The sequence below is a fragment of the Callithrix jacchus genome, chromosome 18 (genome assembly GCF_049354715.1).
Source record: "Callithrix jacchus isolate 240 chromosome 18, calJac240_pri, whole genome shotgun sequence".
NCBI lineage: Eukaryota > Metazoa > Chordata > Mammalia > Primates > Cebidae > Callithrix > Callithrix jacchus.
In genome coordinates, this window is record NC_133519.1 from 42776579 (window position 1) to 42802320 (window position 25742).

A 25742-nucleotide genomic window follows, 5' to 3' on the forward strand; every position below is an offset into this window, starting at 1 on the left:
CTCCAGTCCCAGGAACTGAGGAACCCAACCAGTGTGTGTGTTTTGGGGGTGGAGTTTGGGATTTATCTTTGATTATGATTTCTATGATTGTTGTAAAAAAAAAAAAAGGTATTAATCTTCTTATGACTCTCAATATTGCCAAATTGCTTTTCAAAGCAGCCATACAACTTTACATACTGCTAACAATATATGAGAATTGTGGGTATTGCCACTGTTAAATTTCTAGTGGTTTTAATGTTGTATTTTTTGATTACTGAAACATCTTTTGATTTGTGTGTTTTCTGGTTTTATTTTGTTTTAAATGATATTTGATTTGTACACTTTCACTCTCATTAGGCCTCTCTTAAGACTATTCATATTTTGATTTGTTTGAGCTTCTGTAGCTTTCATCATTCACGTGTTGTATGCTGCAGGTATTTTTTCTACTATGAGGTTTGTTTTTATATTTTGCTTTATTTTTCTTCTTAAGATGCAAATGTTTATCTTTGCATACTCAGATGTATTGATATCTGTATTTTACTTTGCAGTCTTTTTCTATGCCTTCAAAGTGTACAGAGTTGTCTCCCCCTCCAAATCTTTGACAAAGGTTCAGTTTTCTGTTCTGTTCTATTATTTTTAGTAAGATTTAACACATTCTCTTGGAATCTGTTGTTTCTGGTGATTGCCTTTGTCAGATACTTAATTCTGACATATGTTAAGGTGTATTTCTGGGATATCTTGTTCTGCTAGTGACTTTCTGATGGGTTTATTTTAAACAGAGTGTAGAGAAATGGACACACATGAGAGGGAGACCCGGATGTGGGAAACTGACACACGAGAGGGAGTCCCAGATGTAGGAAAGTGACACACACGAGAGGGAGACCCGGATGTGGGAAACTGACACACACGAGAGGGAGACCTGGATGTGGGAAACTGACACACACGAGACGGAGACTCGGATGTGGGAAACTGACACACACGAGAGGGAGACCCGGATGTGGGAAACTGACACACACGAGACGGAGACTCGGATGTGGGAAACTGACACACACGAGAGGGAGACCCGGATGTGCGAAACTGACACACATGTCAGGGAGCCCTTGATGGTAGGTTCCATTCATAGGTAGTGGACCCAGGAGTGCTGTTGATTTGGAAAGACAACCTTGGTTCCAAAGGCCAAGACTAAGCTGTTCTCTGGGAGTTACAGAGCTGCAGGAGTTGGGGTCTGCTGTTTTAACAGTTTCTTGGTCTGCTTGGAAAAGTATCTGATATGCCCCAGCAGGAAAGAGAATGCTCTGTCCAAAATGTGGTAAGTGCATTAGATGGGGGGTCAGATAGGAAAATCTCTAGATCCCATCCCAACTTCGAAATTTTAGAATTATTTAAGTACTTTTTATCCATTCTCTTATTCAACAATTTTTTTTTTTTTTTTTTTTTTGCGTATCTAGCGTGTTGCCAGCACTACTCTAAATCTTGGAGATACAGCAGAATAAAGTTTCTACCCAGTAGGAGCTTCTGTTCAAGGGAAAAGATGGTCAATAAAGAGATGAATTAATATGTTAATAATTTCAGGGAATGATAATTCATATAAATAAAAATGAAGCAAGGTAAGAAGTGCTATTTTATACAGGGGGTTCAGGGAAGACAATGAAGTAGCAGTCAAGCAGAGATCTAGAAAATGAGCTGGGAGGCCAGGCCTGGTGGCTCACACCTATAATCCCAGCACTTTGGGAGACTGAGGCGGGTGGATCACTGGAAGCCAGGAGTTCAAGACCAGCCTGCCCAACATGGCAAAACCCTGTCTCTACTAAAAGTACAAAAATTAGCAGTCACAGTGATATGCACCTGTAATCCCTGCTGCTTGGGAAGCTGAGGCAGGAAAATTGCTTGAACCCAGGAGGCAGAGGTTGCAGTGAGCTGCGATCATGCCAGTGCACTCCAGCCTGGGTGATAGAGCAAGACTCTGTCTCATAAAATAAAATTAAAGAGATGGGAGCAGGGGAAGCCAGCCAGGACAAAGTGAGAAGTGTGCTAAGATCCTATGGTACTTGGCTTGTTTGAGGATCTAAATGTTAATTGATTGATCCAGATGTGGGCCCCATTTCTCACCTAGACAGCTTTACTTACTGTTGGATCAGTTGGTCTCATTTTTCAATATCATCAGAAGAGCTGTAATTTATTAAGCACCCACCATGTATCTAGCTTTGCTAAATACATGTATTATGTATAATTCCCACAACTCTGCAAGTTAGGTCTTATTGTCCCCATTTTACAGATGGGGAAACAGTTGTAACACATTCTCTCAGTCACTTTCATCTAGTCTATTCCAGTGGGAGAATGCTCAGTTCACAGCTGATAGTTACATGTCTGAGGGGTGTGTATTTTGGACTGAATGCAGATGTGTCAACAGAAACATCCTAAAAACTTCTGTGATAAAATCATACCTGACACTGAATGACAAGGCCTAGACCAGCAATCCCCAAGATTTTTGGAACCAGAGACTGGTTTTGTGGAAGACAGTTTTTCCATGGATGGGGAGTTGGGTGGGGCGGGGTGGGAGGAGTTTCAGGATGATTCAAGCACATTACATTTATTGTGTACTTTATTATTTCTATTATTATTACATAATCACCACAATGTAGAATCTGCTGGAACCTTGAGCTTGTTTTCCTGCAACTAGAGGGTCCCATCTGGGGTTATGGGAGACAGTGGCAGATGATCAGGCATTAGATTCTCGTAAGGAGCATGCAGCCCAGATCCCCTGAGTGCACGGTTCACAGTAGGGTTCACGTTTCTATGAGAATCCGATGCTGCCGCTGATCTGACAGGAGGCAGAGCTCAGCTTCAGTCACTCACCTGCTGCTCACCTCCTGCTCTGTGGCCTGGTTCCTAACAGGCCATGGACCAGTAGTGGCCCATGGCTTAGGGATTGGAGACCTCTGGCTTAGACTATTTGTCTGTTCTAAACCTGTGGAGGAAAAGTACTTTTAGGCACATAGGAAGAACAGTTTCTTAAAGTCACTCTGAGCTGTCCTCTTTAGCAGGATTTAAAATTAGGATAATATCTTTTCATTTGCTATTCTTTAATATCTCTAATTCTTATTGTAGACACTTCAACAAACAAAAACCTGAAATGTATGTTCTGCATTGACATCAACCTACACTTCCAGGAGGATAATACTACCGATAACTGAAGAATACATGGAAGCCTCTACATGGAGTGGGGTGTGGTTGGAAAAATTTGGGTGGGCAAAGGTTCCTTGGGGTTTTTGAGTCTGCACCCAAAGGCACTCATGGTTCTTTCAAACAGCCCTCCTTTGTCAGCGTCAGGAGGAGTTTCTGTTCTTCCATCTTGCAAGGGTCTCCTGGGGTTCTTGCTCTCTGCAGCTTTCAGTGTGTCCTTTGCACAAGGGTGGGATTGTGACTAAGGCTCTCCAGTTCTAACTGAGTAAAGCATCCTGACGAAGACTTCCATTTGGGATTCCTTTAAGGGGGAAGGGCATACTTCAGCAAAGAGTTGCTGTGTATCCACTCAGCTCCCACTTCCTGCCTTCTGACAGCTGCAGGTCTTAAGGATCTCTTTGTAGCACAGTTCTTTAAAAATTAAATGAGACATGAAGTCATGTTACAGAAGCGGGCTCCCTGTCCTGCCCAGTAGGGCCAGTGTGCAGATGGGGTCCCCTGTGATGCTGAGATGGGGCCCCTCCAATGACCGTTCTCTCAACTCCCCTTTATTTTTATTTATTTATTTATTTTTAAAATGGCATATAGTAATTTACATATTTATAGGGTACCTGTGATGTTTTGACACACTTACAGTGTGTAATGGTCATTACATACTGGGTAGTTACGTACAGGGTATTTAGTACATGCGTCACATCAAAGGCTTATTTATGTGTGCTGGAAACATTTCAAATCTTCTCACTACTTTGAAATATACAATATATTACTATTAACTCTACTCACCCTACTGTACTGTTGAACACCAGAATTTATTCCTTCTTAACCAACCTCCCTTCATCCTCGCCCTTCCCTACTGTCATTTACACAAGGTAATCACCATCCTCAGGTCTCCTTTCTTAGAACGTCACTGGATGGCCGTATGGCTTATGGCCATATCTTACTTTCAGTGTGTTTTGGTTTCAAAGTTTGTTACCAAAGCAATTGCTTCTCAGTGCTGCTGAAACAGGTGATAATAAAAATGAAGCTGAGTTGAATTTGAATTTAGTTGTAACAAAGGCAAGGACCAGCCCAGCGGGCTTGTGCTTCTCTGAGGGTTCCCCACAAGTATCAGAGCTTCACTCTTACCCCTCTTACCCTTGCAGGACTGATACGAATAGTAAGTGAAATAATATCCACAAAGCAGCTAATGCTGTGTTCTTTCTCCTTTGTATAGTAATGATAATAATTTCAGAGTAGCCTATGTTAGGGAAATGAAAGCTGCAGAGTCTTGTGTTTGCAAAAAGGGTTTATATTGTATCTGTCCCTCAAAAGGTGGGGTGGGAGAGCCTTTACTGCTGCTGCATACCCCAGAAACTCATTTACTGAGTTGAAGACAATGAGAACACCATTTTTCATGTAGGCACGTGTGTATATGTGTGTGTGTGTGTGTGTATCTGTCTGCCATTCCTTTCAAGTTCTTCCTCATGGATGAGGCACCCTCTAAACCCCACATTGGCTGGCTGAGACTTCGCTTTGTTTCGAGGCCTCTTTTAGTCATAGGTAGTAAAGGGACTTTGGTTTCTACCGTAGACGTTTGATTCATGTACATGGATTTCTGGCCTGTCTGGGGTACAAGGCTGAGTTGGGAGGAAGAGATCCCTGACACCTATCAGAATGACAGGTTATGGTCACAGTCCTTACTCACCTGACAGCCGATGAGGAAGGAGGTCCCTACAAACACAGGGTTTATAATAACAACAATGAAAATAAAAGTAGCAGCAACTAACATTTATTAACTACTTTGCCAGACACGAGATTTTTCCATTTAATCCTGAGTGTAACCCTACGGGATGGAGACCATGATTATCCCCAGGAAACCAAAGCCCAGTAATATGCACGATGTCAAACAACAGTGTATATGTACATATATATACTGGAGATGTTCACTTTCCTTTCCTGATAAAACCTTCAGGAACACTCCATGAGCCCTGCTTTTCCTCTCCAGCTGAATACTCAGGTCCATTTGTAAGTCTCCTCCCTGAGCCTCATGAGTTGGTGGTCTGTGGAGAGCATCATTTGACATGTATGGCATTGTGTGGACACATTTGTATGCGTCTTGTTCCCCATATTAAAGAATAAAACCCCAGTGGCCAGAGACCTTGAAGTTCTTTCAAACTGTCCAGTATGTGACTCAGAGCATGTCTCCTGAGTGGTCTGGGGCAAGTCTGGGGATGGCATCTGCTTGGACAGTATCACCTGGGAGGCTGCCCCTGGGGTGACTGCCAAGTACACACTCCTGTTCTCAGGAAGGCTGCGTACCCAGCTTCTCTGCTCAGGAGAGGTTTTATGCAGCAAGTAAAACAAGCCTAGAGATGACACTAGACCCAGACACTCTGCAAGCAGCAGGGGCGGGAGTTAGCAGTCTGATGGTGGAGAAAACCAAAACATCCTAAGGGGTGAATCCCATTCTAAGGGAGCAGCAATCTGGAGCCAGCTGGCCTGGGAGTGAGCAGACCCTGTGGCTTCCACGGGCCTGAAGACGTCATTGTATGGCAGGGTTTTGTTTGGTTGTCGCTCTGTCGCCCAGGCTGTAGTGCAGTGTTGTGATCTCAACTCACTGCAATCTCTGCCTCCCGTGTTCAAGCCATTCTTCTGCCTCAGCCTCCGAAATAACTGGGACTATAGGTGCCCAGCACCATGCCCAGCTTGCTTTTATATTTTTAGTAGAGACACAGTTTCACCATGTTTGCCAGGGTGGCCTCAAATTCCTGACCTCAGGTGATCCACCCACCTTGGCCTCCCAAAGTGCTGAAAATACAGGCGTGAGCCACTGCACCCAGCAGGCAGCATTCTCTAGTTTTCCAAATACACACAGGCATGTGCACGTATACATCATGTGTAAAAGTATGTTTCAGAAGTGATTTCATTGCTTTATTACTATTAACTCGTTTAATCTTCAGCCGTTCTGTGAAGTAGGTACTGTTGTTCTCTTCATTTTACAGATGAAGAAACTGAGGTGCAGAGAGGTAATTTTATCAGGATCCCAGAGCTAGGAAGTCACAGAGCCAAGATTAGCACCCAGCTACATGGCACAAAATACTCCATTTTGATAATGCTTAAATATTAGGAAAGTATAAAATATTTCTGTCATACAGATAATGTGACCCAAAAAGTGTAATGTATTTAAGAAATAATTACATGCAGAATTATTATTTTTAAGTATTTGTATGTTTAGAAGTTTCAGTTACTTAGAACATCCTGCTTTTAAAAGAACATTCCCCCCCAAAAACGAAACATGTAGCGTTTGTTTTAAAAGAAAAAGTTGAAGAATACAAATAACAATACCTGACTTTTTACAAAACCCTTATCTATGACATCAGGACACCGGCAGGGCAGGTACTTTCATTGTTTATGGTCTGCAGCGAGTCAAGTGTCTTGACCAGCACAAGCCGGCTTGGTTAAATGTGCATCGTTAAAGCCCAGGCCCAATCATGCCTTCACTGAGTTATGACCTGGAGGAGAGAGGATAAAATATGTTCACAGGTAACCATTGTACGTAGTCCTTAGAGTTTCAGATAATCTGTTTTGTGAGCAAATGAATCAGAAGCATCTTTGCCTTTCTTGTGCATCCCACACATACCAAGCATAGACCTGTTACGCATCTTTAAAGGATTCTTGTTTGTTGTTTTTTTGTAATTCATTTTAGAGCGAATTAAACTCAGAATCCCTGGATTGTACACTCTCCCTCTGTAGACTGTTGAGTTTCAGGCACGGGGATGTAGCTGTAGAATGTGGCTTGTTCATTCTTCCTGATGAGAAGTTGATCTGAATGGATTGACCATTTGGTAATTTCTTAGTGAAAAGCTGACTCTTGAATATGCCTATTATAATATAAATTCTTACCAACATAAATTAAGGGCTTATGTGGGGCTTGGTAGAACTCTCATGCCTTGAGGTATCGGTAGCTTATTAAATTGGTTAACTTGTATTTATGATGTAGCTACCCTGTGCCAGCCATCACTGAGAAAGCCTGGATTCTATTGCAAAGAGACATATACTGAGAGAAAATTGATTACAAGTAACTATTTCAGGCTCTGCTTTGAATTTCTCATTCACATGCTTTCTTTTCTTTTTCCCTCTAAGGGTCGGGATTACTGTTCGGAAGAAGAGGATATCACATAGCACCAATTTTACCACTCAAACCAGGAGCTACTACTGTGTAAATAGGTTACACCCCAGTTGAAATCTTTGCAAAGGTCGGTTCTATTCAGCGAACAGCATTATAGCAAAAGAAGATCGTTCCATATCGTACGCCCCATTAAATTACAGTGTTTCTTTATGAACTTGCAAAGGAATATTGCTAAAAACAAACAAAAAAAAACTGTTATCGAACTTTCTTTGTTGCTGCTAGTTAAAACTTGTTGCAACTTTTCACTTCTCTTGTGTCCAGGTATGCAGCAATTTCACCTTAAAGATACTGTTGTTTTACAGATGCTCTCCAACCTATTTTCTATAAGATGAGGTAGTGGTGAACTCAGACATCAAACTTCTATTCTAAACTGGTTCTGCTTCTAAGACAAGCATCTCCTGCCCTCTCTCCTTCCTCCCCATCTCTCGCACGCAATCTAGAGATGGACTGAGGCTTGCTTCTTGCTGGCAGTGTTGAGCTTTGGAGTTGGGATGGTTGCTATGGCAAGCCTTGTTCCTCTGCTCAGAAGAAGTGGAGAAGCTTTTATCAGTTAGAAGCATGGTGTGATGTGACTCCTGGAAGTGACGTAGGAGTGAGTGGCAGGTCGTTTGAGTTCATAGGTATCTTAGTCAAGGATTAAGCTTGCAGCATTGGCTTAGCTCAGATGCAGATGGAAGTGTGATCACAATCGTTTTGAATCCCCCTTCCTCACTTTTTTTTTCTAAGAAAATAAACATTTTACTGTTTTTATGGATCCTTGTCTTCTCCCATTCATCCAGCTCAATGTTTTCAGATGATCCTGGGTGCAGAAGTTGAGCCCTCCTTTGCATTGGCACTGATAATTAGCCTAAAGGGCTCCCTACCCTTCCATTCATAACCTACCAGGCATTGGCAAGGATGTAAGGGGTCTGAAGAGGTGAGGGGAGATCCTATGACTTTTTAGGAGGGCCTGAAACCACCTTGTTACCTTTCATTTTATTAGCAAATAAACCATCCTATTTCGTAACTCTCTCCCTTCAGAATGCTACATGAGCCTTGCCACTCCCTTTTTCTCCTACTTCCAGCACACTAGATACAGGAAAAGTGTTTGCCTCCTCAGAAACATAATACTTTTATGCCGATGATGATATTTGGAGAGTGACAGCCAAAAGCCCCTGGCTGTGGTGGGGAATGTTGACTGAGTGTTCAGCAGAGTTTATTTTTCCATACTATATGAAGAGAATGATCTCTTCTCAAAGACAGAAGTGATATTTTTAACAAATATTGTCACAAGTAAATAGCAATCAAAAGGAGAAAATAACTTTTGTATTTTTTTAATGTGTTTGATAGCTTTGACGAGGGTTCTCTTTGTTACTTTCAGGGGAGGGCATCCTATTAAATGCCACGCCAGCAGTCCGGGTTTGGGTTTGGCCCACACAAACACAGGAGCCTGTATGTTTCTCTTTTGGGGTTGTGATTTTGAAGGGCCTCGATGTTAGCCACACTGCCACCCACAGAAGGTGGAGAGTTAAGCTGTTCTGTGTCAGTTTGCTCTTGCCGAAAAGATGAGCCTTTACTTTAAAATCTATCCACACAACTGATGGCACCATCGATGTGTGAATAGTGAGATTCCCTATCTCCTTTTAGACCTGGGGTGGCAAAAGGGAAGGGAAGGAAGCTGAGAGCTGAGTGCTATGGACAATAGTTTCACATATTAGCAACAAAATCCCTTAATTCTTTTGGCCAACAGCAGCTATTTTGGGGAGCAGCTGTGGCTGTTACATAAATAGAGATGCAGCCAAAATTTTAGGCTTTTTATTCTGTTTCTAGCAGAAAAAAATGTGGGGAGAGTCAAGCAGTCTAGGGTTTCAGGTTCCCTCCCCTCGTATGGTTTTTGGCCAAGTGACTAAAATAGTTTTCCACAACTGTAAACGAACTGCTAAGCCCCACCTCAAACTTGTTCACTGGGGACTTTGTTCCCTGTTCTGTGGATGACCTTTTCCGGGATTTCTTGTTCTTGTTAAGCAAGAAGGAAGCACATGCTAAACACCTTCCATTTGATTTCTCCACTCGGTGTCTCAATGTCTTCCCAGAAAACCACCCAAACATGAAACATGCTTATGTCATTTTTCTCATGGTCGTGTTGAGCCCTTTTGACATGTGTTACACACGTGCATAGATCCAGGTGTTTCATGGGAACCTGACTTTTGAGTGTTTAATAAAACCGGAAATGGTGTTGACCTGAACCAACAGCTTTTCACCCAGGTTCTGGCTCTGGTGTTTAACACTGGATACATCTTTGATGTGCAAAAGTGAGTTCATCTCCAGACACATTTGATACATCCAGAAATAGATCCAAGGAATGGGGTGGTCGAGTAGGTCACATGAAATGCTTGATTGTGTCAGCAACACCCAACAGCGTCTGTTTTCCATTGTTGGTTTTCATGATAAAATTGTCAAGTGATTCGTGTTTGGACTTTATTTTCTTTATGCCTTCTGAAAGGATCTAAAGCAAAATATTTTGCCTTTTTTCCCCCTATGTGTATCTGAACATTAAGTTGACAGGCTTATCACAGTGAAAAGAATAATCCAGTGTATGTGTTGGTGCATTCTGCTAGTTGTTATCTCGGTAGGGCTCAGGAAGCTGCAAGGAAGAAGGGAGGAGAAGTGGCCTGGTGAGTAGGGATAGAAAAACGACAAGGAATGAACTGAGAGCATGAAGCAGAGAGGGTTGATAGGCTGGCCATGTGCGGGTGAAATTGGAAATCCAGCTGCCTAGTGGCCAGTGGGTGGGGCAAGACTGTCAAGGAGATTTACAGCTGGCTCACACGCCGTACGTCCTCCGAGTTGTAGAGTTGTAAAAGTTCAGCAGTGTGTGCACAGCTTTCTTTTGGTTGGCAGAGATTCAGGACCATGGAGTACTGCTCTCATAATTGAAGACGTGTTTGTTACTGGCAGAGAACCTTAAAAAAGGCCTTTACCTCAGCGATGCTTCCTAGCCCCAGGCTTGCAGAGAACACAAAGTGGTGTTGTGGTCTATTTAGGGACAAAGAGGGTATAAAGTCCAGAGATGAAAAAACTAGGTCAGCCCTCAGAAACCCCAGCAGCCAGGCACACAGCAGCCCTCCGGGAGACAGGTCTCTCTCCGTCTGCAGTGCCCATGATCTGAGCCCCGGCTGGGGTGACTCAACTTAGCAAGGATGGGCCCAGAAGGAGAGCTGGTTCTTCAGTCTTTGCACTGGCCCTGTCCTCATCCCCATCACTGTAAGGTGAGGAAGCACCTCTGTGTCAGGGCTCACCTGGGCATCTGAAGCGGCCACGCCAATAACCTGACAGCCCCCCAGGAGCAGGCCCAGGATGATGCAGCCCCCTTCTTGGTCCCATGTCGTGTCATCTTGCTCTGTTATCCTTTTATAACTTTATCCGGCTATAACGTTATCCTCTTCCCAGCCTCATCCCTGTTTTTCTCTTAGAGCGAGACTCTCCATAAGCCTGCTAAAAAAGAGATGATACATACCTCTTACGAACCTTACCTCATAGCCTGTGACACAGGCTGGCATGTGGATTGCAAGTCCTGCTTTGACACTGGGCAAGAATTTAAAAGTGTTCCATCTCTACTAGTCGTAGAAAGAAACATGGTTAAACATGTTGAGTTCTGAATTGGTACCTAAAGTTCTCTCCTTCCTGCCTCCCCTAAGAGAAAAAGGATATTAGATTGCACACTACAATTTTACATAAGATCACTCTTCCCCACTGGAAGGCATTCTCAGCGCTTTATGTCTTCCTACCTCTCAGAGATTGGACTTTTGTCAAAACCCCAGCCAACAATATAATAAGGCATGGTTGGTGGGGAGGGACTATGTATTTAAGGGCATAATAAGAAGTGGCTTGAAGCCGGAAGTTTGGCTTCCCAGTGTCACGGGTGGATGCCTGGACGCCAGTGTGCCTGGGAGAAGCTGGGCGAGGCAGTTGGCTATCCCACTACACACGTGCCTGCAATAAACCTTTTGGAATTCCATGAATGAGGTCTATGAGTTGCCTTTTGCCAATGAATGGATCTGTTTTTCCAAGGGGAGAATAGTATCCTTAGCTTCAGCAGTCACCTTTTTGTATGTCTCTGGAAAGGGGTCAGAAAGCTAGGGTACAAGATGAGGCTTGCGGGTGAATACCTCTATGACAGACCGTAGGACTCACAAGCTATGCCAAGTTCTCCAGGAGACTCTTGTACCTTATCTGGAATCTAATCTGATCTTGAGAGAAGAGGAAAGAGGAGCTAATATTTGTCATTTATACTCACTCTGTGCCAGATACTGTGCTAGACATTTTATTATTGTTTTGTGTCATCCTCATGATAATCCTGTGAAGTGGATCTGTTACCCACACATTCTAAATAATAGATCTCAAGTGTGTAATGCATCTATCCAACATAAATGCCCATGTTGAAAGAAGGAAAGATGTCATACAAGTCTTTTCCAAATTCTTTTTATTTTGACTATGTCCTTTGCAACACTGTGAAAACAACCCCTGGGGGCATCTGCCTTCCAGAATCTCTCTCTGGCTCCTCACCAGCTTGGTTTCCTCATGGGGAGTGTTTTATTTGGCCTCCCCCATCTGAGCTGCACACACACCAGGAGAGGCCACTGGCTAACAGGAGGACTTCAGTGCCCGGGGAAAAGGCTTTGGGAATTTAGGCCCACCTCTCTCCCCTTGGAATCCTTCTAGAATCTGGAAAAGGAACCAGGTATTTCTGCAGCTAGATACCAGATGTAACCAGAACAGGCTTTTGAGGGCTATGATTTCTTTCCTGGGTTCCCAAGGCTTGATGTTTCGTCACAGGTTGTATCTTTTTAAGGTGAAAAGCCTTAACCCTCATGGGGGTCTGGGGGATCTCTAGCCGTGGAGGAAAGCCAATGCCTGGACCACTAACTTGTATTGAAATCCTTTCTTGTGGGCTAGGGTTTGATGTCTCTTCTTGATCTTTGGACTGGAGATCTGTATCTTCCAGGTCAGTTTAAACACTGAAACACGATGTGAATCTCTTTCAAGAGCTTACATGTTTTAGATAGCCATATAATGACTTGGATAGACACTTAGAGAACTTGTTCCAAGGTCAGAAGACCCCCCTTCCCGCAAGAACTCAGCAGAGTTCCTCTTCTTGCTTCTTAAATCACATCCTCTAAAGACAACTCATGTCTCCATAGCAACTGTTAAAGGTGCTGCCTAGAGGGGACCTGCCCCCACCCTTACTTACTTAGCTTGAAAGAACCAAAAGAATGTCCTTGTGTAAAGGGCCTGTCATGTCCAGTTTTCCTTTGAAATCTGTCCTCCAAGATCCTGCTTCGTTCTAACCTGGCAGCTCTCTTGTCCCTTCAATGATGTGGGAAATGGCCCTTGTAACTTGGGAACCACAGAAATTGCTATATTTCTGGAATATTCACCTGTAAATGGAAGGCTCCATTCTGATAGAGTTTGCCCTCTCTACCCTGATTTCGCCCTTCTTTCCTTCCCAGGAGTTATTTTTAGCCCAAGTCTTTGAACATGATTGAGTAAGACTTAGAGGCATTATAAAGAACACCATAAACTCAGGCAGAGGTCCCTTGGAGTCTCTTTTCTCTATTTTCAACTCTTAGGGTTGAAAATAATTCTAGAGCCTTAGTGGGGGGCCTCTTGGCATTGACGCCAAAGGCAGAGAATACCCCCTGGTGTCCTGGCGTTTCAGTCCAGACCTTCCGGGACTGTTTACTCTTGATAGGCAAGCGAGCAAAGGAAGTTTTGCAATAGATTGCAAGCCAGGTTTTCCATTCTAAGCAAGATGCAAATTCATTAAATTATCCTTCTCCTTTTCTGGAGTAGATCCAGGCAGCTGCCTTGTTAGGACTTTAGATTTAGATCCATTTTATTAACACACACGCACATACACAGGCATACATACCTACACAGAGGGATACATAGAGAAAGAAAATTTCCTTTATCATTGAAATACTTCAAGAAAAAGCTGTATTTTGCCTGTCTGTAATCTCCAAGATAATGTCTAGGAAATATTAGTATAACTCCAGAGATACCGAAACAGGAAAAACTAGCGATCACTTTTGAGAAAGTTTGAGTTCGACTCACATGGGAGAATCGAGGTCTGCTAGTGTGCCCCATCTGCGCCCGGATGCCCTACTCCATCTGCTTAACTCATCTGGGCCGCTGGCCAGGCTACTGTGGCTGACATCCTTTCCTGGCCTGACATCCCTAAGGGCGTGTGCCCGGTCCAGCCACATACAACCACCGCCTGTCTCACACACTCTCCTCATCCATGTGGACTTGACTGGCATTTCAGCAGCTCCACTGGGATGCTCTAACTCCAGTGTGTAGAGTTGGGGGTCCCTTAATCTGGGCTGACCCAGGTGTAGCATTTTTAGCATTGCCTTTCCAGTCTTGAGGATTCATTCATTGAACTCACTTATTTCTGGAGCCCCTGGTACACTCCAGGCACTGTGCTAATTGCCAGCAAAGCACAACTGAACTAAACCCACCCTCAAGGAACCTAGCCATAGTGAGGGAGGCAGCATGGAAGTGCCCTAGAGGGATAAGTCCTGGGTGCTGTGGGAGCATCTCACAGTGGCCGCCAGCCCAGCTTTGACAATCAGGGGCTTCCTGAAAGCGGCGGCGTCAAAGCCCAGATGTGTCAGGGGACTGAGGGAGAGTGTTACAAAAGGACTTATAGGCTGAGAGAACAGCAGAGGACTCAGCCCAAAAGAGGGCCAGTGTGGACTGTCCAGGGCCAGCCTGCAGTACAGAGACTGGAGCTTGGCTTTGCGGAGGGAGAGAGAAGAGCAAGGGACGAGGACAGGGCAGTGAGCTGGATCAGCCACAGAGAGTTCCCAGGCCTTTGCTGGGGATTCAGGGAGCATAAATAAGAGCTTTAGGTGGTGCTGTGTCCTCTGCAGCCCACTGCTGAGGTCCTCCAGACAGGTAAGGTGTGGTCACAATCAGGGCCAGGGTTTTCCTTCTCACAGCAGCAGTGCACGGGTGCTTGCTGAGATGATTTATCCCAGGGTGTCCTCTGTCCCTTACACAGCCTCAACTCCTCTTCCTCTGCCAAAAGCTATTTGAATTCAAGGACTTTAACCTGGGCTGGATCTTGTTTGGGACATAGGGGACAGCTCTGGGTCAGGATGGCCTTCTTTAGAGCCACCAAGGCTAAAAACACCTTTTGGGACCAGGCTGGCCTAGACCCAAGGATGAGAATGCACCCTAAAATAAACAAACAGGAAGCAGCAGAGGGCTTCCCTGTCCAGTGTGAGATCCTAACCAAAGGCAGCTCTCTTGGACAGCCTTCCCCTGGATTAGGTCACATATACCTGGTGGCCAAGCCTCTGCTGTGTCCCAAATACACACCCGAGTCCTGCCAAAGAAAGGGGATTTTTAAAAAGCACAGACAAATTATATGCAAGTGGATACCCGTAGGCCTAGACAGCTGTGGAGGGAGGACCTCGTGGGCACCTGGAGGCTGCCAGAGCTGGGAGCTCTGCAGGTTTGGGTCAGGGAAGGCTCAGAGACAGGCAGAATCTCTCTATGGAGACAACTGGCAGTGCCTTTTAGGTTTTCCAAATAACCTACTCAGAGTTTAGATCATTGTGTTTTTCTCCCCCTCCCTGACCCCAGAAAATAATTATAAAAAATGTTTAGGAGAAGGGAAAAGAATTAGCTGCATCAGAATACCAGCTGTAAGCCAACACAGTTTCCAGAAACTCGAGAAAAAGCTCAAACAGAAGACAGTTCCCCTGAGAGGCTGGTGGAGTTGGGGCTGAAGGCAGTTTTCCGAGCTAAGGGACTCTGGGCCTTGCTGCTCCTTGGGGCTGGCATTTTTTGCAAAACGCCCACACATGCCCTCCTGGCATACTCAACAACAACGCCAGCCTTCTGGACCCTTGGAAAAATGGTAGCTCAAACATCCACTCTTTTTCCAGATACTCCTGCTCTTCACTGAGGAATTTGTAATTCTGTGGCTAGATTTCCACTCAGATATTCCACAGGCCCAGGTGTTTAGAATTGTCCAGTGGTCATCCTGATGCTGGAAACCAACACACATTGGGCCTCACTTCACCCATGTAAGAACTGGAGCCCTGGCAGGTCTCCTTAGGGCCACATGTTCATGGAATATAAGCCAAGTTTGCCTTAAGGCACCCTCTTCCCATTTTCTGCCCTGGTCCACTTCCCACTCACCTCCACCTCTTTGCCAGGAAGGGATCAAAATGCCTCCATACCAGTCGTTAATGGCTGCATATTTGCTCTTCCCAAGGGGATTTGCATTCTATTGAGGAACATGGCCTTACATTCAAGGAATATCTAGCATCAAGATTACGAGGCATCACCTCTCGATCAGGTCGGGGAAATATCTTGGGGCATTGCTGTTCTGAACACCCACAGAGGCTTCCTCAGGTGAGCTCGGGAGCCCGGAGGGGTGGTCTCCCTAACCACTCTGCCTGCACGTGAATTCCGCAGAGCGGTGGGCCCCCATCTGTCTCAGTTCCACATGCCTGTCAGCAAAAACTTGGTGAGATGCACTCTCTCTGTTTATTAATTGATTTAAAGCATACATCCCTCGTGTACTCTGAGGCACATCATAAATAGTACACAGCATAGAAACTTTAAATGAATAAGATGCAAAATATTACAGAGGTTCTGGCATTTTCTCTCTGAACTCCTGAGGAGGACTTTGGGTACCCCCTGGTATATGCACACCCCATTTTGAACACCCCTGCTTTAGCAAATCAGCACAACAAATAGCATCCCAGACCAACGTGCGACATTGGCCTGCAGAATAAGGAAGTCCTAAGACGTAGTCCCCCGGCACTTCGAATCTGGGAGATGAGGCAGGAAAACTCACTCGCAAACATCATAAGTGTAAATAATTCAAAACCCCAAAGGAGAGCTGTCCCTAGACAGTAGTGGCTACAGGTGCTAAGCAAAGGTCAGGTACACTAGACAGAGCCATGCGATTGTTCATCTTCCCTCTCTGGGTCTCAGAAAAGGACAATGGCAATATCCCCAGCTCTCTCCTGACTGGAATTCTTTGAACCCTCGAAGTGCTCCAGCAGTGCTAACCCCCACGCAGCAGTGGGCCCATGTCGCTTGAATACTATTTTTGATTTGACCACCAAGATGTTATGATGATTCTATTCCATTTTGAAAAGGGTCTGAGAAAGTGTACAGGTCTAATTATATATACATATTTATACATGTGTATTTTTGTTTATTGTTACATTTTGACATTGGACTTTCTATTAAATAATTTTTAAGAGTTGGCCTGGCTTTGTTCTCTTTTTTGTCTTTCTTCTTTCCTTTCTCATGGAGGAGGTCATTCTAAATGTCTGCAAAAGACCCTGTTGGCATCCTTGTCCCGCCTCTCTTCTGCCTTCCCTATTGCATATACATAAGGGCTTCTCTTTCCATTCCTAAATGTTCTGTTTTTACAGGATATGTGGCACAGCAGACACCCACGTGGAAGGCCCCCAACCTTGCTGTCACTTCCTCCAACTTTCCGGGACATCCCACATCAGCCTCAGCAAATTCACAAATTCACAGACTTGAGGAAGGTACAAGAATGGGAAATGCATAAAATAATGCCATGAACCTCTCACACACTCCCCACCGCACACAGACATGCACACACATGTGGCCTTGGACAAGTCCCTTAACCTTTCTGAGCCTAGTAGAAACAATCATTTTCTCATGAGTGTGACTTGAGGAGATCCCACAGTAAGTGCTTAATAACCTTCTGTTGCACAATGACCCTTTTGTTTATTCATTCAGCCGACGTTTGTTAATTGCACAGTGTATGCCAGGGCCTGGGTCACCCACATGGGGGCCGGCGATCTGTGAATCTAAGGAATTCCCCACTGCAAAGTCAAAGGCCAGAGCAGCAGCATGAAGGATGAGGCCAGTACCATACAGTCTCTCACGTAGCCCACTGTCAACTCTGACTACCTGGCACGTTTTGGAGACTGGAAACATGGATTCTCCCGTGGTGCTGGCCTTCCAGATTTACTGAGCAGAAATGTGCACGCGCAGTCTCAGGGCACTTTGTCAAAGCATGAAGCCAAAAGCTGTTTTCCTCTGCTCTGCCTTCACTGTTACATGAGCCTGTCCATTTCTGACAAGCATTGGTCCCATCAGCCCAGCCAGCCTTCCGCCCTTGCTCTCGGGAACAGATTGTCTTCATGATTTCCAACTGGTGTGGTGAGGAGGGACAGAGAGAGAGAGGTCAAGCCAAGGACGGGGGAATTGATAACTATTCCCAGGCTGCTTCCTCCAAGCCATGGGGCTGGAATTTCAGATTTGCTGCTGAGTTTTATGAGCTGTCAAATAAGGCAAAAGGAAACCTGGGACCCAAGCTGATTCTTTCAGTAACAACAAACCTGTTTCTCCCAGCAGAGGCTCACTTGAAATCACAAAGGCCAGCCAAGCTCAAAGAGCTCCCCAACTTCACCTTCTCTCTCTCTCTCTCTCTCTCTCTCTCTCTCCTCTCTCTCTCTCTCTCTCTCTCTCTCTCTCTCTCTCTCTCTCTCTCTCTCTCTCTCTCTCTCTCTCTCTCTCTCTCTCTCTCTCTCTCTCCTCTCTCTCCTCTCTCTCCTCTCTCCCCTCTCTCCCCTCTCTCCCCTCTCTCCCCTCTCTCTCTCCCCTCTCTCCCCTCTCCTCTCCCCTCTCTCCCCTCTCCCCCCTCTCCCCACTCTCTCCCCTCTCCCCGCTCCCCTCTCCCCTCTCCCCGCTCCCCTCTCCCCGCTCCCCTCTCCCTGCTCCCCTCTCCCCGCTCCCTTCTCCCCTCTCCCTCTCTCTCCTCTCTCCTCTCTCACTCTCGCGCTCTCTCTCTCCTCACACACACACACAAGCTGGTCTCCTGCACCTCTGACTGGAACTTGGGGAGTTTCCTTAGTCTCATGCCAAAGAGGAGTGGAGCTTAGGAAACCTCTTGGTGTTCCCTGAAGTCTTGTTAGTGACATCAGCTTCCAGTTTACTGGTAACAGCTGGATTGCTGCCCGAGGCCAGTAACCTGGAGTTCTCTTGCTCAGAAGCAGGTGATGGGAAGTGGGATGTGAGTGATGGTGGGAAAAGGAAGCTCAACTCCACAGAGCCTCAACACTGGATGGATGGAGAAAAGTGAGGAACACAGAAGCACAGGTGAGCCACTCCTCGGGGCTCTCCAGGACATCATCACGTCTCTGCCAGACGTGCCTGCCACTGGCACTGCCCCACTTGCCACTTCCTTCCACAAAGCTCAAACGGACTGATCAGGTGGAGGAGACAAAGCCTTAACTTCCTCAGCTCACTGACTAATCCAGGCTCTCACTCTCCAGCAGCACTGAGCTTCCATCTGTGGCCAGATCTTTACCTGGTCCTCTCCAGACACTGCCATGTTCTTTTGCCTATGCTGGCTTTTGATGTCCCTTCACCAAGAAAACGCTCCCATTTCTCCCCACCATTGGGAACCGAGCCTCCTTTGAGGTCCGGTTAAAACTGACCACTCACACTAGGTCTACTCACCCTGTGACCTAACGCATGCCCTTCCTTCCTGCCAAAGAACATTCCCTTTAGGAGGGGCCGGGTGTGAGTGGCAAGGTGGGGTAGGAATCCCTTAAAAGGATGACCCAGGGAGAATTCTGCTGTAAGACCAGGTCCTCAAGTGCAGCTTGGGCTTCAAGAGCCAAGTTGCCATGCTGAGAAAGGTGACCGCAGAGCAGAGTCTAGTCCAGGCGGGGAGCAAGTCACAGCTGTGATGATCACAGAGCGAGGAACACCTGTGTTTAAGGACATGGCTACAGAACATACACTGTAAAGAATTTTGTAGCATTATTTCCAACGGGGAAAAGCAAGACACAATCTTGGCACCCATCCGAAAAAGAATGAAGAAACAATAATGAAGTTGATCTTGGATCAACATGGATAAACCTCACAAACATAAGAGTGAGTGAAAAATACGCAAAGTATACACTCATTTAAATAAAGCTCGAAAGCTTGCAAATCCATGTCATCTGTAATGTGTGGATACTTACACAGAGTCAAAGTATAAAAATATGCATGGGAAACACAAATACCAATCTCAGAAGAGCAGGGAGAGGGCAGGAAATGGCACAGGTGAGGGTTAACAATGGTCTAGTCTTCTAAAACCTCAGCGGAAGCAGATACGGAGACACAGGGACAACTTTCTCTGTACTCTTCTGCTTGCTTGTACTGTTCTATCATTTTTAAAGGAACAGAGTGCTCCAGGAGCAACTTCATGTTGGTGACAAACCATCTGGTTGAGCTTCAGGTGTCAGCCACAGGGGAGAACAGTGGCGGTGTGACAGGGAATGGGTACCACCCCTCTCAGAGCTCTGGTGGCTTTTCACATCTGCTCACCTCCTATTTCTATGTCCTTCTCTCTAGTTTTCCTGTGTAGATGACATGGGAAGGAGACAAAGCTTTAATCCTCTGCTCACATCGTGTTACTAAGCCAAAGTCCCAGACCGTCTCTTCCTCTGAGTCCCACAGCTTTAGTGTGCTGGATATGGGACTGGACCTCAGCGATTGCTTTCGGATCAGCTCTCACTCACCATTTTTGCCCTGGAGGAGGCTCTACTCAGTCTTCCTGGGTGTGTTCCAATTTGGCACAAAGCACCTTTTCCACATGCATGCCCCTTGACCAGGACTGCCTGCCCCCCACGCCCCAGACCCTCACACACAGGTGCTTCGGACTTGCCACAACTGCTTTCCACAAGGACTCAGAGTCCCTCAGGGCAGAGCGGCCCCCAGAGCTTTGAGCAGCATGGACTGACCAGCTGAGATGATCTGGGACAGTGAGTCCCACTCTGCAAATACATGAAAAGAATCACTGAGGGGGCTTTAAATACACACACAAACACACATACACACACACACACAAACACAAACACACACACATTGCCTCTCACATCTGACCCCTCGAAAGGTCTGATATGTAATTACTACAGTGAGGGATTCTGACAAGTCTCAAGTTTGGGAGCCGGGATCTAGGGTGTAGGAAACCGTGGCGGGTGTGGAGTGGAGCTGGAGGAGAATGAGAGCACACACTCTGTTGCCGGCAGGGATTTAGTAAGACTTAGTTCCTCAGTGCAGTTCCAGACGTGCCTGCCAACAGCTCTCCTTCCAGAACTTGACTGCCCAAGAGTTGTATGGCTCAAGGAAATGCTAAGGATGAATAGGGGGTAAGAATCCTTACCACCAAAAAGAGAAAGAAGGTGTCACTCTATCAGAGCCACCTTGTTGATTCATTAATTCCTTTGGGCCACCATCATGGCTGCACACTAGAATCACCTGGGGAGCTTAGACTGCCCACATCCAGATCTCGGGTCAGTTGAGTCAGAATCTCTGGGCATGGGGCCAGGCATTGGCATTGTAAATACCATCCCACCTCAGGCGACTGAGGCACAGGGAGGGTTTGAAAACCACCTGGCCATCCTGCATGCCCCTGAGTTGGGCACTGGCAAACAAAGCTGAACAGACTAAAGCCCACCTCTGAGGAACTTGAAGATGGTAGGGTGCAGGTTTGCAAATACACACTCCAAGGGGCTGTGAGAGCTGGGAAAAGGAAACTTGAAAGAATGGGCAGGCTCTGTGCAGGGGCTCCCCAGTGCTGCATGAAGGAGCATCCCTCTTGTTGAAATGGAACAAGAGAATCAACCAACTTCTACAAAACCAAGAGTTGAGGCTAGGGAAAGGCCTCAAGTTCATCTGGCTCCCAGATGTGCTTTCGCTCAAGCCGTTCTGAAGAAAGAATTTTTGAAGCTACCTTGACAGGAGACCTGCTAACATCTGCTGAGAATTCCTTTTCTGAGCAGGAGTTTTATCCCTCAGAGCCAACCTCAGGCAACAGCCCAGACCTGCTCCTGCCCTACCCTTTCCTGAACCAGCTGCCCCCCACCCCTCAGAACACCCCTGACTGTGGAAGGCACATGCAGGCTAGAACAGGCACCCAGGCAATGAGCCCCTTCTCCACAAGATGTAACCGACAACCCACAGGGAGAGCAAATCCCCGGGAACGCCTTTGTATGAAGGAGGGATTCCTGGCTTAAAGGGGCTGAGGACAGTAGCTGCTTGTCCTCTCAGCAGGGTCCCCTCCACTGAATAAACAGAAAAGCAGGACTTACACACCTGATGCCTTTGGAAGGTGGATCGGGGTTGTTATTATCATGGGGGCCACAGTGGTTGGATTCCTGGTAAAAGATCATCCCAATGAGTTTCGAAATTGCCAATTGGTATGTTACCCAAGACCTATGCATCACCTCATGTTGAGCAGCCAGGCTCATGGCTGGAATTTCAAGCACTTGCTCCAGTTGTTCGCAGAGTTCTGGTCATTGGTATGCTCAGCACTTGGCCATCAAATCGATGCTAGTTTCTCGTGGCTTGCTGTCCTATCAGGGACTGATAGCGTGTATACAACCAACAGAGAAAATCCAATAAAAAGCCATTGTAGAGACTGATCTGCCACCATCCTTCTCCCCAGTGACCCATCTAGGGGGTGGGGATGCTGGGCGGAGTGCTGGCTGGTTTCCCAGAGGCTTTTTGTGTCCGCTGAAGACTCCTCTGGACACTTCTTGTCAATCACAAACCCAAGCTGGGGCCCACAGCATGCCAGTCTCCCATGATCAGACCGGAATACAAATGGGGTTTTAAAGATCAGGTTTGATGGCGTGTGATGGGAGGGAAACATGAAGAGAAATCCCTTCCCAAAGCTTCATCACTCTGCAAGTGAAAAATCAAGTCACTTACAAGGCTCTGTCTTGAGTTCCCACCCCCTACTCCCAGGCTTTGCCCAAAAAAGGAAAAAGAGAAGCTTTTTCCTTTTTTCAGGTCACCCTAAATCCTCTCTTATCCTTGAGATTAGCCAGCTGGGATTTGTGTTTCTGCCAACACAGTGGGATTCAGGTGCCCTGGGCTCCTGCTACCAGCCACAGTGGTGGCTTCAAACACCTATTCCCCCTTTCCCCTTTTAGATGTAATTGGAAAAGCCTGAGGAGCCACCAAAATAGAAATAAGTAGTCCTCAGGATAAGTATCAAGATCCCAGGGCACACGGAAGCCTCTTCCCAAACTGAAACAGGCTCAGCCCTGAGTACCTGCCCTCAAGTTCCTGGTGAGACGGTCTTAGCAGAGGCCACGTCTGCCAAACTGCCGCAAAGTCCACATCCTTCAGGTGAAACAGGGCATCAAGGCCATTGCTGGGTCCCCAATTGATCCATCCTCAAAACAGTTTCTGCCATGTATTGAGCAGTGACTAAGTGTTCAACAATCCCTTAGAAATGGGTACTGATCGTTCATTTACAGCTGGGGAAACTGAGCCTCAGAGAGGTTGAGTATCTTCCCCAAGGTCACACAGCAGGAAGTGATGGAGCCATGAAACCAACTCAGATCCATTTGCCCCAGGCACATAACCATTCAGTGCCACTTACGCACGGGCCTTGGGTCACCATGCCATCATCATCACACTTGGTTACACCCTCTGCCAGTGTCACCACTGCCACCTTCTCCAACTCCCATCCAGTATGTCCTAGCCTTCCTTTGTTCAACAAAACAGCTGTCCTAAATTTGTCCCTCCTGTGCCACATCTCACCAACAACCCCTCACTAGTGGATGAGCACAGCTGAGAGTGTGGGCAGAAGCAACCAGTCCCCGCCCCTGGCCAGCCTGGCACCCAGGCGGACCTTTCTCCCAGCAGCTACCACGTGGAGGTCCTTCTCCCTCTTCCTTCTCCTATGCTGCCTTCTCGAGCTTTTCTATTTGCCAGCCAGAGGACCTGGAGACAGTCTGCACTGGTCACGAGCTCTGCCCTCTTCTCCCCAAGCCACTCCAGAGAGACCTGTTCCTGTGAGTCACTGTGGCATCCTTGCCAGTCTGCCAAGGGTTTCCCACAGCTCTCAGCAGTCTCCTGCTTTGTGTCAAAGGAACTTCATTTGCCAAAGACCTGTTCACGTGATGTCACTGGATTTATTTACATTTGTTACATGTCCTATTGGACTAAAGGACAGTGAAGGTGGCATCCCACTACCCACAGAGCCACCTCTCCCTGCCCTTCGGGAGTGCTCTGTTCATACCGCTGACACTGAGCTGGGCAGCCACCGAGCACGTGTGATGTGGGGAACCATTCAGACCTCTTGGCCTGGGTTTCCTTCCTGTGGCAAAGGGGAGGTGGAGGTGGGCACTGGTTTGGGAAAGGTGACTATCAGATTAACTCCGATGGGTAAAATCCTCAGTCTTACAGCCTCTGTGAGCAAGGCGACTCAGCCTCCTGTGAACCCTGTGGTTTCCAGGCTGATGGGTGGTTGATTTTCCTCCAAAGCCCTTGGCCAGCCCTTGCTCTCACCCGAGGGCTGTGGTTTGGGGCATGTTTTGACTTGAAACAGTCAGACCCGTGGCGGTATTTGGAGTTGTGAGCCCCTTCTGTGCTAAAGGGAAAACATGAATGGTCTATTTAGAACCTGCTAACAATTCACAGTATAAAAAAGCAGGTAGTAATTCTGCTGCCGAAATGCTGGCTTTCTGAGAGTAGCCCCAGGGGAGCTGGCTGTGTGGCAGTTGTGGCCCCTGCTCTGAAGACCCCGCACTAGCAGTGGCAGTGCTTCCAGAATATCGGGCCTCTGTCCTGGCTTTTTCTCGGCCTCTCCTTGACCTCTTCCCAGAAGACTTTCCTCCGGGGGCCTGTGGTGTTCTTGTGCTGTGAGGGAGACCACTTTTCCTAAACCGGATGAACTTTACTCTGGACAAACGAGAGAAGGGTAAGTATTTGGGAGGGCCTGGGACAGATTCTCCTGGGCCTGGGTTGTTAAGTTTTCCCTCACCATCACAGACATACACAGAGCTCACCCGAGGGAGGAAGCTGGCTTCCTCTCAGGACAAAATGGTGGCCCTGGAGCTGTAGATGCGTTCCAAGGTGGTGTCAGCACCAGAGAGTGACAGAGGTTTTACCTATCCCGTGGCACCGTAGGATCAGAAGGCAAGGGGTGAATTATAGTTTGTAAACCTTCAACCTAATTAAAAATAAGCCAGTTTACTGAAATACCAAAAGCTTGTTTTCAAAGATTGCCCACAATTAGGAATGGCATTCATCTAATTTATAAAAACTAAATTTCCTCCTAGATAACAAGTAATCCCAACAAAAGTCCTGATTGGTTTTGTGTAGAAATTGCCAAACTGATTCTAGAATTTATGGAGAAATGCAAAGGAACGAGAATGGCAAGAACAATTTTGAAAAAAGAACAAATGTGAAAGAGTGGCACCACTTGATTTGAAGACTTCCTATGAGGCTACAGCAATCAGGATACTGTGACATTACAATCGGTATAAACAAACAAATGGGGCACAATAAGCATCCAGAAATAGGCCCACACACAGATGTTCAACTGATTTTTGGACACAAGTGTCAAGGTAATTCAATGGGGGAAAAGATTGCCTTTTTAATAAATTGTGCCGGTATGATTGGATATTCATATGTATAAAGTGAACCTTGACCTTTACCTCAAACCACACACCAAAATTAACCTGAAATGGTTCATACTACTGAGTGTAAAGATTAAAATCTAAAATTTCTGGAAGAAAAAATAAAAGACAAAGCCTTTGCGACCTTGGATTGAGTAAAGTTGTTTAGATAGGCAAAAATCACGAATCATAGAAGTAAAAGTTAACAAATCAGACTTTGACAAAATTTAAAACTTCTGCTCTTCGAAGACACTGTTGAGGAAAATTTTACAGACTGTGATAAGACATATGCAAAGCGTATATCTGACATAGGTGTACATATGTTTGCACATATTTGAGAAGTATGCCCCACATCATTAGCCCTTAGGGAAATATAAGCTAAACCACAGTAAAACACCACTCCACGCTCACTAATATGGCTAGCGCTGAAAAAGACTAAAAGTACCAAGTGCAAGGGTGTGGAACTACAGGAACGTTCATATTTTGCCAATGGCAGGGCAAACTGGCGTACAGTTGGCAGTTTGTGAAAAAGTTCAGCATCTCCTTAGTCAACCAGCACCACAACTCTTAGATATTTATTGAAGGAAAACATGTGTCCATAGAAGACTTGTATTTTAACATACATAACAGCTCTGTTCATGATCATCAAAAAGGAGAAACCACTCAAATGTTCATCACCCAGCAAATGATTTAACAAATTGTGGTATATCCATATAACGGAATACTACTTGGTAATAAAAAGTGATAAACATGAAAACCAACTCATAGATGCGGCAACATGGATGAATCTCAAAAGCATTATGTTGTGAAAGAAGTTACTTACAGATGACCGTGTTCCATATAATTCCATCTATATGGCGTGGTGGAAAAGTCAAAACTGTAGGGACAGAAAACAGATCAGTGTTGCAAAAGGCTGAGGTGGGAAGGAAATTGCAAAAGCACATGAAGGCCCCTCT

At 46.0% G+C, this 25742-nt stretch overlaps 1 protein-coding gene and 1 long non-coding RNA gene across 2 annotated transcripts in view; both read left to right on the forward strand.

The window, feature by feature from the left end:
- C18H1orf21 (chromosome 18 C1orf21 homolog) overlaps positions 1 to 16604 on the forward strand; it is a 245989-nt gene extending 229385 nt beyond the window's left edge. Inside the window, exon 6 of the mRNA XM_035279378.3 lies at positions 7285 to 16604. Coding sequence (XP_035135269.1) covers positions 7285 to 7323 — 39 coding nt within the window. The 3' untranslated portion in view covers positions 7324 to 16604. The remainder of the gene's footprint in view (positions 1 to 7284) is intronic.
- Positions 1059 to 4681, forward strand: LOC118149148 (uncharacterized). Its single transcript, XR_004736406.3, has 3 exons — positions 1059 to 1288; positions 1428 to 1586; positions 3088 to 4681. It is a non-coding gene; the product is annotated as an uncharacterized LOC118149148 (long non-coding RNA).
- Positions 16605 to 25742: the final 9138 nt, after the last annotated feature.